Source organism: Equus asinus, chromosome 10, assembly GCF_041296235.1.
Source record: "Equus asinus isolate D_3611 breed Donkey chromosome 10, EquAss-T2T_v2, whole genome shotgun sequence".
In the NCBI taxonomy this organism is placed as follows: Eukaryota; Metazoa; Chordata; class Mammalia; order Perissodactyla; family Equidae; genus Equus; species Equus asinus.
In genome coordinates, this window is record NC_091799.1 from 23,061,520 (window position 1) to 23,075,016 (window position 13,497).

General features: G+C 39.0%; 1 protein-coding gene across 1 annotated transcript; it reads right to left on the bottom strand.

Annotated features, from left to right (window-relative positions):
* Window positions 1-12,504: 12,504 nt before the first annotated feature.
* On the bottom strand, window positions 12,505-13,497 carry LOC106841980 (olfactory receptor 1J4-like). The gene has a single exon (XM_014858286.3). The coding sequence runs from the start codon at window positions 13,495-13,497 to the stop codon at window positions 12,505-12,507; it is 993 nt and encodes a 330-aa protein (XP_014713772.2).

The following is a 13,497-nucleotide window of genomic DNA, read 5'->3' on the forward strand; positions in this document are numbered from 1 at the left end:
TTTATATATTTAGGTGCTCCTATGTTGGGTGCAAGATATTTACAAGTGTTATATCTTCTTGTTGGATTGTTCCATTTATCATTATGTAGTTCCCATCTTTGTCTCTTGTTACAGTTTTTGTTTTAAATTCTATTTTGTCTGATATAAGTATTGCTACCTCCACTTTCTTTTCTTTGTCATTTGCATAGAATATCTCTTTCCATCCTTTCACTTTCAGTTTGTGAGCGTCTGTAGGTCTGAAGTGTGTCTCTTGTATACAGCATACATATAGGTCTTGTTTTTTTATCCAATTGGCCACCCTATGCCTTTTGATTGGAGAATTTAGTCCATTAACATTTAAAGTAGCTATTGATAAATATGTATGTATTGTCATTTTCTTACCTTTTTTGTAGGTGTTTTAGTAGTTCTTCTCTCTTCCTTTCTTTTTCTCTTGCTTCTCTTCCCTTGTGGTTTGATGGCTTTCATTAGTAATATGTTTGATTTCTTTGGTCTTACTTATTTGCTTACTTATTATAGGTTTCTGATTTGTGATTACCATGAGGATCCTATATAATATTCTATGTATATGGCAGTCTATATTGAGTTGATAGACTCTTTAGCTTGACCTATTTCTAAAATCTCTACTTTTTCACTCCCCTCCTCCCACATTTTATGTTTTTGAAATCATATCTAATCTCTTGTTTTGTGTGTGTCTATCAAGTACCCTCTTATCATTGAAATAGGTAATTTTAGTACTTTTGTCTTTTAACCTTCATATTATCTTCACAGGTTTTTGATCTACTACCTTTACTATATTTTTACCTTTACCATTGATTCTATTGCCTGGTTTTTTTTTGGGGGGGGGGGTTGGTAATTTTTTTATCCCAATTCGTGGTCATCACTTTCCCACTTAAATAAGTCCCTTCAGCACTTCTTGTAGAACTGCGTTCTTGGTGATAAACTCCTTTAATTTTTGCTTTTCTGAGAAGCTCTTTATCTCTCCTTCCATTCTGAATGACAATCTTGAGGGATAGAGTATTCTTGGCTGTAGGTTTTTTCCTTTTAGCATTTTAAATACATCTTGCCATTCTCTTTTTGCCTGTTGGGTTTTGGCTGAGAAGTCTGCTAATATCCTTATCGGCTTTCCTTTGTATGTCACTTGTTGCCTTTCTCTTGCTGCTTTTAGGATTCTATCTTTATCTTTAATTTTGGACATTTTAATTATAATGTGTCTTGGTGTGGGCCTCTTTGGGCTTATCTTATGTGGAGCTAGCTCTCTGTGTTTCCTGTACTTGGATGTCTGTTTCCTTCCTTAGGTTAGGAAAGTTTTCAGCTGTTATTTCTTCAAATACATTTCCTTTGCCTTTGTCTCTCTCTTCTCCTCTGGGGCACCTACAATACAAATGGTAGTGAACTTGATATTGTCCCAGAGTTCCCTTAGACTGTTCTTATTCTGTCTAATTCTTTTGTCTTCTTTCTGTTCAGCTTGGGTGATTTCCTCTAGTCTTTTGTCTAGCTCGCTGACCCGTTCTTCTGCATCCTCTACTCTGCTGTTGAGTCCTTCTAGTGAATTGCTCATTTCCAGTATTGTATTCTTCAGTTCTGATTTGTTATTTTTTTATTTTCCTGTTCTTTGTTGATGAGCTCACTGTGTACATCCAGTCTTCTCCCAATATCTGTGAGCATCCTTATGAGTTTTTGTTTGAACTTTTTGTTGGGTAGGTTGCTTATTTCTGTTGCATTTAGTCCTTTTTCTGGGGTTTTGTCCTGTTCCCTTGCTTGGAAAGTATTCCTTTGTCTACTCATTATGCCTCTTTCTCTGTGCTTATATCTGTGTATTAGGTGAGTCAGCTGTGTCTCCTGATCTTGGAGAAGTAGCCTTATGTGAGAGATGCCTTTTGAGGCCCAGCAGTGTGATTCCCTCTTGTCACCAATCCAAATGATCCAGGTTTGACCCCTTTGTAGGCTACTTGTGTCCTTCTGCTGCAGCAGGGTTCCTCTTAATGCAAGTTCCCAGGGATTCTAGTCTTTCCTTCCCTGGCCAGCTGTTTGTAAATCCAGTTGGGGAGCCTCAGCACTATTGGCTGCAAAGTCTATAAGCACACTTCTGTTGCAGTTTTCCTGTTAATTGGGTAGGTACCCAATGTAGCTGGTTGCTAGGCTCAGGGGCTTACAGTTGCTATAGGCCTCAGGCCTACAAGGCTGTTGCCAGTTCTCTTAGGAGTGCAGCTGAGTGGGGCTGACCCTAGCAACAGTAGTACTCAATTGTTTCAGGCTTTGGAAGATGGGGCTCATCCTTTTTATGGCTATTTGTGAGGCACAGGTCTTCTGCCACTGATAAGCCTCACACCCCCCCACCCCCCCACAGGACCACACACACTGTCAACATTGTCCGGGTCATGCACACTTCCCAACCCCCTGGAGCATACCCCACTGCCCCACTGCAGAGGCCCCCACCTCTCCACCAATGCCCCCCACAGTTCAGCTGGTCCTCACACAGGCTTTGCCCCACAGAGGCCGACACATTCACCTGCCTGTAGAGGATCAAGACACCCAATCAATGCAGGCCAACAGGTAGCCTGAGGGCTTGCTGTTGGGAATGGCCTGTCCCTAGGGCAGGCTGTCTGCCCTGGCTGAACTAGATTAAATCTGCACTCCAGTGGATGTGGCAGACCCCTGGGCTAACAGGCCAGGGGAAGAATTTCAATGGCATCTGCCAGGGTCTGCATCAGCATGCCTGGACTAGGTGACAACAATGGCCACCACTAATTTCTCAGTCTCTGGAGAGGTCTCTCCTCTCACCAAGATGCTCCCAGAGCCCACAAGGTGATTCTCTTTTCACCAAAGGACTATCAGCCTTCTCTCTGGTGATTTTAGTTTGCTGAGATGGGTGATTTTGTGCATAGGCCCTTTAAGACCTGGGTCTTTTCAGCTTTCATCCAATAGCTTTTCTGAGGTTATTACCCACTGCAGTTAATAGCCAGCAAAGCCAGATAGTAAGACCCTCGTCTCAGTTGTGCTGAGTCTGAAGGATGCTTATAGCAGTTTCAGCCTCTGCTCCAGAACTTATTCCTCCAGAGAGGGCTGCGTAGCTTAGGGTAGCTCCTGCCTGGCTGGCTGAGAAACTGTGCTGCTCCTGAAGGTGGTTTTTTTTCTCTCCAGAAGGAAATTTCTGCCTCTTCTGGTTTAGTCAGGACTGTCCCTTGTTGTGGGGGTTCTTTTTATCCCTTTTCAGTTTTCTATCCAGGGTAACTTTTCCAAAAATATTTGTAACCTGGTTGTGTTCATGGGAGGAGATGAGTTCAGAGTCTGCTTACACCGTCATCTTGATGAGATCCCAATCTACTCTCTTATCAGTAGTCCTCCTGCTGTTCTGCAAAGCAAACTCAGAAACTTTGATTACTTTATTTCCCACATTAAACTTGTGGGTACAAGGCATGGTTTCACCCTAATCCAGTAAAATTTTAACTCCTTCATCCTTAATTTCAATATTTGTGGAAGAAAGGGCAAAAAGAATTAAGGGAAAGGAAAGAAAAACAATTAAAATATTAATTAACATTTATGACATGCTAATGATGTACCAGGCACTTAGCTAGTTACAGGAAACAAATTTGCTGTGATAAAGCCATTTCTCAGAGACTAGTAAACTGACAAAGTTAATAGGAGTTGAAAGAGGGGGAGATGAGGATCATGAAGTCCTCTCTTCTAACAGGCAAAATAAGTTAAACTTAAAAGCATCAGTTTCAATCAAACAGATTTGTGTCTGAGTTCCAGTGCAGTCATCTTTTCTTTGGTTTCCTCATCTGTAAAATGGAAAACATAATACCATCTGCTTTGTATGGTTGTAGTGAGAATTTAATGAGTTAATTCATATAAGGGCCTAAAGAATAAAAAATATGCTACCTATTGCTACTTCTACTGGAAATGCTGCGTTTCTATAGCTTGTTTTGAAATATAATTCTTCATTTGTAAGATAAGGAATTCTTGTACTTTACAAAAATGGAGATGAAAATGTGTCATGACAGTCAATGCTACATGTCAAGTTAATTGAACAATAAGAAAGAAAAACAAATCTCCAAAAACCCTAGGAAGTGTGCCCCAAACCTCATAGAATGACAGTAAGTAACACAGGGACATCTGTGTACCTGGAGATTTGGTGCAGTATCTTAAATGGAGGTTACAGTGTAAGGATGTGGGAAAACAGTCTCCAACCAGGTAAAAAAGGCAAAGCAAACTTGATAGGAATATTGGGAAGTTGTCAATGACAACGATGATCAGCACACAATGTCTCAAAGAAGGAACGTTAACAGAATCTCTGGTAAAGTAATAATCTGGAGGAGTGATTGTCACTTATAATGAGTTCACCCTCTTGATGAGTTTTGTCAGTTCCCCTTTCAAGTCCTTGTTCTTGAGGCTATCGATAAAGGGATTTAGCATGAGAGTGACGACCATGTACATTATGGAGACAGTAATGTTATTCTTTGAATTGCTAGATGATGGTAAAAATTATGGTCCATTAATTGTCCCATTGAATATAAATACCACAGAGAGGTGGGAGCCACACTTGGATAAGGCTTTGCAGATTCCTTGGGTAGAGAGGACCCTCAGAATATAGACCCCAATAAGGACACAAGAGAACTGGAGCCACTCAATGGCAAGAAGACAAACCTTACTCCCAGAATGAAGATGAGCAGATCATTGAGGGAGATGTCTGGGCAGGAAAGCTTGAGCAGGACAGCAAAGTCATATAAGAAATGGGGAATGGTCCTATTAACACAGAAGGACAGTGAGACTGGTAAGAGCGTATGGGACAGGGAAAAGACCTATGAGAGGACCCAGGACCCAATTACCAATAGAACACACAGCTCTACCCTAATGATGGTGGTGCAGTGGAATGAGTGACAGATGGCCACATACCTGTCATATGCCATCACTGTAAGAAGAAAGCTACCAAGGCAATCAAATATTATAAAGAAATACACCTGCAAAATGTACCCTATGTCAGTGATGGATTTTCAGTGAGTCTGCATGTTCATGAGCTTCTTAGAGACAGTGACAGATGAAAAGGAGACATCAGTGAGAGCCAAGTGGTTGAGGAAAAAGTACATGGGCATATGGAGGCAAGACTCCAGACTAATGGGCAAGATGATGAGCAGTTTCCCCAACACCATGGTCAGGTATATGCCCAGGAACAGGGCAAAGAACATGCCCCACTGCTCTGGTGGGATGGGAATCTCCAGGAGGAGGAACTTGGATGTGCTTCTCTGGTTCTCAGGCATCATACTATGCTTCTTTATGCTGGGGATGAAGAAGGTTTGTGAATCTCAGGAACCTAGAAAAGGTGATCAGGATCATCACGTTTCATACCATAATTCTCTGGGAAAACAATGAATTTTTAACTACACTCCTATTAATTTGTCAAATTTATGGATGCATGCATCTTCACTCTATCCCAGTCTAGCTCCAGGAAAACATCACACCCAAAAGCAGTGAACAAGACCTCATTTCACAGAAGCAAGAGGGCATTCACTGTTTCATTCAACCATTACCTACTGAACATTGATTCTGAACATGGACCTCTACTAAGGACAGAGAATTCAACAGTGAACAAGAAAGGCAAGGTCCCTGCTTCCTATGAGTACATTTTTTATGAGTATACCAGGATAATTTACTACACCAAGACAGAGCGAAATCATAATAATTCGCTGTGTCAGAAGCAGTAAATGAGCTTCCAAAAACTGATATCAGTTATTTCTGCCTTAAAGTACAATAGTACCCCTTTAACTGCAGTTTCACTTTCTGTGGTGTCAGTTCCCTGCAGTCAACCGGAGACATCATCTACACCTGACACCCAACCATTGACATCATCGTGGCTCAGCAATACTCCTTCTGATGTATCATCAGAAGGTCATTGGTAGCCTAATGCTATGTTACAATGCCTATATCATTCACCTCATTTCATCTCATAACATAGGCATAGTATCATCTCACACAATCACAAGAAGGGTGAGTGCAGTACAGTAAGATATTTTGTGAGAGAAACATTTACATAACTTTTATTACTATATGTTGTTGTAATTCTATTTATTATTAGTTATTGCTGTCAATCTCTACTTTCCCTAATTTATAAATTAAACTTTATCATAGGTATGTATGTATAGGAAAAAACATAGTATGTATAGGGTTCAGTACTATCTGTGGTTTCAGGCATCCACTGAGGAGTCTTGGAATGCGTCCCTTGTGGAAGAGGGGGGACTAGTGTATAGAAAGTTATATACATATTATATCACATGTCATAGATTTTATACACACAAACATATGTGTGTGTGTGTATGCCATTTCTGCCCCCTACTGTACTGTTTGGGCCTATGGAAGTTATATCATTTCTGATCCTATTTTTTAAAAGCTAAAATGGTTGAAAGAACAAAAATTCTAAATGTAGCTGTGAATAATTTTTTAAATCTGGAATGTAAGGCTGATATTTTGATTTAATTAGGAAATGTAGGTTAAGTCCTTAGCCTAGTACCCAAATGTTCACCAAAATGTTCACCATTCTTATGAAAGATAGTTTGTGGACTGTTCTGGTTTGGAAGCTATTCTGGCATCAAACAGTTTCAAATGACCACTCACTTCAAGAGTGAGTTTACAGTTGTAGGTAACTGGAACCCCACAAAGTTCACTCAAGGAATGTGACAATGTTCCAATAACACCATCTCAGCACTGGGATCTCATGTTATTGTATATGTATTACCACTTTCTGTAAATTAAAAAATTATTATTAACAACTTCAGGTGGTTCAATCTGATATAACTGTGGGATCAGAGCCCATGCTCTAACCACTACACAGGGAAACTTCCCCTTTCATTGGTCAGGGGACCCAAGCACCCTATGTGATTTTAGAGCTGCTGCAAGGAAGTCAGAGTTGTCCAAAATTTTCTTAGTCCTCTACCTAGATGATTTCATTCATTCATATTTATATACTTTCCAAGTGACAAAAAATTCTCACGTAGTTGAAATTCTATTTAAACCATAAATATTTACAGAAGGCCTGTAATTCTATCCACTTTATAGATGTGGAAACTGAGGCCAAGGAGTTAAGTAACTTTCCCAAGTTCTCTCCACTATTTGTCGGTGATTGTGCATGCTAACTTTACACAGCATGATGCCTGGAGGTTTTTTGCCTGGACGTTTAGTGAAAGTAAAGGATTACAAGATTCTGAGTGACTCAGTCATATTCAGTTATATAAAATGATAGCAGATCCTTTTCAGGAAACAGGGAGTCACTTAGAGTTTGTATATGCCAACCAATGGTGCCCCAGAAGGAGGGCATTTAATGAAAGAGTTGAGATCACGGGGCAAATCAGATGCCCCCAGACACATATGCACACCCAGCCACAAACTCACTACAACAAATAGCACACACACTTCCATTACTGAGAGATGTGCTTCAGCCTTTCTGACCCACACCCCTCCCGGGTGAAGGCAGTCAGCATGGGACAGTAAGCCTATTCACACAGGCACATCAGTAAACCACCACAATGTATGCATGTGGTAACAATACACACAGACAATGGCCAAAAATACACATTCCTGCCGTCACCCACTCGTGTGTCACCCACAAACAAAGCTCATACATGCACTAGTACATGCTGCTGAGCAGGGGTTTGAGCCCTCTCTGACCTCAATTCCTTGGTGAGATCAGACATCTTCTCCAGCAGTGGAGACAACAATATCACTGTCAATGCTGAGCTCTCATCCACTCAGCTGTGATGCAATTATTTAAGATCACAGGCATGACTCAGAGGTCCCTAATCATTAGTAAGCTGATATCTTGGTCTGCATGCACTAAAACAGAGCACAGATTGGGTCTAACTCAGGAAAAGAATCAGGCTGTGACTCAGATACATAGTGCAAACACATGCACACAATTATCAAACAACACACACACACAAGCATACAGACATGCACACACACACACACACACACACACACCCATGAATACAAAGGCATGCAAACTGACATGGACACAGGCAAATCCATCAACAAGTGCAGATTTCCAGCTCCCTCTGACCTGTGCTCTTCATTGGTGACCTCAGACACCATCTGCCCCAGACTTTGCCCAAATCTTCATCTTCTCTTCAGGAGGTTTAGTATCTAGACAAACAGAGTAATACCTGAAACCATGACACACCTAGAAGAAAATATAGGCAGTACACTGTTTGACATTGGTCTTAGCAGCATCTTTTCGAATACTCTGTCTACTCGGGCAAGGGAAACAAAAGAAAAAGTTAACAAGTGGGACTACATAAGACCAAAATCTTCTGCACAGCAAAGGAAACCATGAACAAAACGAAAAGACAACCCACCAACTGGAAGAAAATGTTTGCAAATCACTTACCTGACAAGGGATTGATCTCCAAAATATATAAAGATCTCATACAACTCAACAATAAAAAAAAAACAAACAACCTGATAAAAAAACAGGCAGGTAATATGAACAGTCATTTTTCCAAAGATATACAGATGGCCAACAGACACATGAAAAGATGTTCAACATCACGAATTATTAGGGAAATGTAAGTCAAAACTACAATGAGATATCACCTTACACCTGTCAGAATGGCTATAATTACCGGGACAAAAACCAACAAATGTTAGAGAGGATGTGGAGAAAAGGGAATGCTTATATACTGCTGGTGGGAATGCAAACTGGTGCAGCCAGCATGGAAAACAGTATGGAAATTTCTCAAAAAATTAAAAATAGAAATACCTTACAATCCAGCTATCCCACTACTGGGTATTTATCCAAAGAACTTTAAATCAATGATCCCAAGAGATTTATACACCCCTATGCTCATTGAAGAATTATTTACAATAGCCAAGATGTGGAAGCAACCCAAGTGCCCTTCTATGGGTGAATGGATAAAGAAGTTGTGGTATATGTTTACAAATGGAATACTATTCAGCCATAAAAAAGACAAAATCGTCCCCTTTGCAACAACATGGATGGACCTTGAGGGAATGATGTTAAGCAAAATAAGCCAGCCAGAGAAAGACAAATACTGAATGATTTCACTCATATGTGGAATATAACAAATACATGGATAAAGATAACAGATTAGTTGTTACCAGAGGGCAAGGGGTTTGGGGGTGGGCAAGAGGTATAAAGGGGCACATATGTATGGTGATAGACAAAAACTAAACTACTGAGGGTAAGCACGATGAAGTGTATTCAGAAATTGATAAATAACAATGTACACCCCATATTACAATGTTACAAACCATTATTATCTCAATAAAATTACTTAGAAAAAGAAAAGAAAGGAAGAAATATCTGTGGCCTCAGCACTTCTGCAGACTTTCATGTTCCTTAAACAGCTCCAGAGCAATGAACAAAAAGATAACATTTTGATTACCAGTCAGAGGACTTAAACACAGTCTCCAAGCTTCTGGCTGATTTCTTACTGCCCTTTGGGAACCTGGGTGTCCAGAAGCCAGAGGGACTGAAGTCCTAAAGGACAGTGTCCCTCATGCCGGTGATGACGTGAACTCCTTTCTTCTTGGACATGGCCCCACCAGGGACAAAGAACTTTTTTTAAGTTTAATTTGAAATGATACAAGACTTATAGAAAAGTCATAAAAGTGATACAAAGAATTCTGACACACCCTTCACCCAGATTTCCCCAATGGTTAACATTTTCCTAGGTTTACTTATGCCTGTATGTATATTTCAGATTTAGATTTTTGGCATGTTTACCACAGCACATATTATCAGAAGACATATGGTACCATTTTTCCAATTACTAGTAATTTTTTATCCTTGATCAATTGGTTAAGGGGATGTCTCCCACTTAATCTACTATGAAGTTACTATTTTAACCTTTGTAATTAATAAGTATTATTTCCATAGATATTTTGAGATTTTATGACCACAACTTTTTTCTTATTAAAATTTCACCCTCTATATTTATCCATTGGTGATTCTTATATGAAAAAATTTTATTACAAATGTGGTGACCAAATGGTGACTTTCTAACTTTGTCATTTGTTTTATGTTTGTCAGTTTTATTGTCCTATAAGAAGGAATTTTCCATCACCTCCACTGGTTTGTTTTTCATTGATTTCATTATATCATTATGGACTCGTGGGTTCTTATTTATTTGAGTCATAATGCATTACTCTTGTTATTCATTTTGAAGCTCAGATTATTCCAGATTTGGCCAATGGAATCCCTTTCAAGTTGACTTTTGTGTCCCCATGATTCATTGAGCACTATTTACTTTCAGACTCAGCGAAATTTCCCTGGTCTTCTCATGTCCTGGCCCCAGCCCCAGAATTGGCCGTTTTTCTAAGTAACTTTCACCCCTTTTAGAGAAGAATGTATTTAAGCAGCAAATTTGCCATTAGGTGTGTTCATTGCTTACAAGGCTTCTAAATAATCTAGAGGATGCAGCTAGGAAATAAAACACAGGTAGTAGAAACTAAAAACTAGTAAACTAAAAGAATGTTTGCGCATAGGAGATGAGTCAGGAGAGGGACAGAAAGAATGGGGGATGGAAACTGTAGAGATAGTGACACATACAACATATAAATTTCAATCTGTCTATACATTTTAAAAACCATGGTTCAAGCTGACATCTCCAATTCTAGTTTGACGTCATAGATTTCTTTCCATCCTCTCCTTTTTCATGTCCATTGTGTCTTTCCCTAATAGGGAGGAGTCATTCCTTTTTCAACAATAAATTTCCTTATTTGCTGAATCTTTGAACACATGTTAAGTAATTTCAGAATCTCAAACTCTTACCACTGTTAATGACAAACTAACTGCAGTTCAAAAACTTTGTTTGCAGTTTTTCTTTATTGTGAGAGTATATAGATAAAATTCTGTGTTCATGAATTACTTACATTAGTTATTTTCTTTTCTCCTATAGTCTAATTATGGGATTAATTTTCAATATATTCAGTTCATTTGTTTTATTTTATTCTATTTTGCTTTATGCCCCTCCTTCTTCTATTTCTTTTTTAGTAGTTAAAAAAAATAACATAGTCAAAACTGTAAGAATACATATACTCATCTCTCCATCTTTTCTACCCCATTCCCACCCACCTCCTATAGGGAAGCAATCTCTGTTTCTGATTTATTCTTCTTCTGTTTCTTTTTGCTCAAATGGGCAGATACATGTATATTTTCTTTCCCCTTCATTTTTACACAAAAAGTAACATGCTACAGATGCTCTTTTACGCATTGCTTCCTTTCCTTTAACAATATAATATGGAAATTCCTCCATATTGATTCATAGATGTCGTAATTATTATTTTTTCACAACTGCAAAGTACTCAATTGCTTGGATGTCCAATACAATTTCGTTTTGAAGTCCTTGAATGAGACACTGGTGATGAATGTACTAAATGCCACTGAATTAGATACCTCAAGTGGCTAAAATGGTAAATTTCATATTATGTATATTATACTACAATAAAAAAATTTTGAAGAGAAAGCAAGAAGTAATCTCGACATAAAATACAGAAAATAATTATAAAATATTACTAAGGTATGATTAGCAAGCTCAAAGAAGGGGAATGGAATAATAAAATATATATTTAATTAATCAAAAGGGAGAAAGGACAGAATAAATATGAGACAGATATCTCAAATAGAAAGTATTTAGTAATATGGAAAATAAAAATTCAAATATTATGACTACATTAGATGTTAATAGATCAAATGCTCCAGAAATATAATGATTGTCAATCTCCATAAAAAGAGCAAAACCCATCTTTACATTGTTAACAACAGACACTTCATAGATATAAGGACATTGAAAAGTTTGAAGTAAACTAATGGAAAAGAAATACCATGGAAACACTAACCAAAAGAAATCTTGTATATCTATGCTAGTATCAGAAGTAGATGAGATGTTACGGTAGGAGCACATTGCTGGAGACAAAGAGTAATATCTTCTAATTACAAATGCAGTGGTGTGCTGGTAAATGCACACCAATGCACAAATGCACAAAAATGACTGTCTCTCTCTTTTAACTAAAACTTGCTTTGTAGCGTTTACCAATTTCCTTACTGTCATATTGTCATTACGGTTGATTTTAGTCTACCAACATGATGTCATTGAATGTAGAATTGGGAAGAAATGTGCACAATCAGCTTGAATCCAGTGCAAGCCAGCTTCAGCACACTACTACATAAAAGAATCAGTCCACCAGGAGCAGATTATGATGCTAAATCTGTGTGTCCTCAATAATATAGTATAAAAAATACATAAGCAAAAACTGACATATATAAAAGGAGAAAAAGACAAATCTACAATTATAATTGTGGGACATCGTGGCATAAGATTTTGTACATATCTTATAAGAGATGATGAATAAACAGAAAAATTTAATTAGGAATAAAGAATATTTAACGATCCAAGTAGCAAACTTGGCCTAGTTAATGTTAACAACACTATGAATGACAGCAGAATGCATATTCTTTTAAAGTTATATGGAGTTGTCAACCATACAATAATTTTAGGAGATATATCTCACTATGCTCATGGCTGCATGAAGAAGATTTAGTGATTGCCACTTAAAGAAGCTAACCCTATTGACAGATATTTTCAGGGCCTGTTTTATATCTCTGTTCCTAAGGCTATAGATGAACGGGTTCAGCATAGGGGTAACTGCTGTATACACGACTGAAGCAATTATGTCTTTGTCATTGGAGTCCCATGATGAAGAGAAAAAGTAAACACCTGCAAGTGTCCCATAGTATAAAGACACCACAAAGAGATGGGAGCCACAGGTAGAAAAGGCTTTAAAGAGTCTCTTGGTGGAAGTGACCTTCAGGACAGTGATCCCTATATGGATGTATGAACTCAAAATACTACTCAAAGGCAAGATGAAAAGCATTCCTCCCTCAGTAAAGATGACCAGCTCATTGAGGGAGATGTCTGAGCAGCTCATCTTCAGGAGTGCAGTGAGGTCACAGAAGAAGTGATGGATGGTGCTGTCAGCACAGAAGGACAGTTGGGCCAAGAGGAGGGTGTGCAACAGGCCATGAATACAACAGAAGAACCAGGACCCAGCTACTAATGAGATACACAGCTCCTGTCTCATGATGGTGGTATAGCGGAGTGGCTGACAGACGGCCACATACCTGTCATATGCCATCACTGCAAGAAGGAAATTGTCAAGACAATCAAAAACTATGAAAAAATACATCTGAGAAATACACCCCACATAAGGGATGGATTGTTGGTGAGTCTGCATGTTCCTGAGCATCTTTGGAACCGTGATAGTTGAAAGGGAAATGTCAGAGAAGGCCAAGTGGCTGAGGAAGAAGTACATGGGGGTGTGGAGGCGAGAGTCCAGCCTGATGAGCAGGATGATGAGCAGGTTCCCCAGCACCGTGGTCAGGTACATGCCCAGGAACAGGGAGAAGAATATGTCCTGCTGCTCCAGTGGGAGGGGGAGACCCAGCAGGAAGAACTCAGACGTGCTGCTCTGGTTCTCCCTCCCCAT

Excerpts from the sequence above, each read along its gene's own strand:
- LOC106841980 (XM_014858286.3), bottom strand. The coding sequence starts at position 13,497 with ATGGGGAGGGAGAACCAGAGCAGCACGTCTGAGTTCTTCCTGCTGGGT.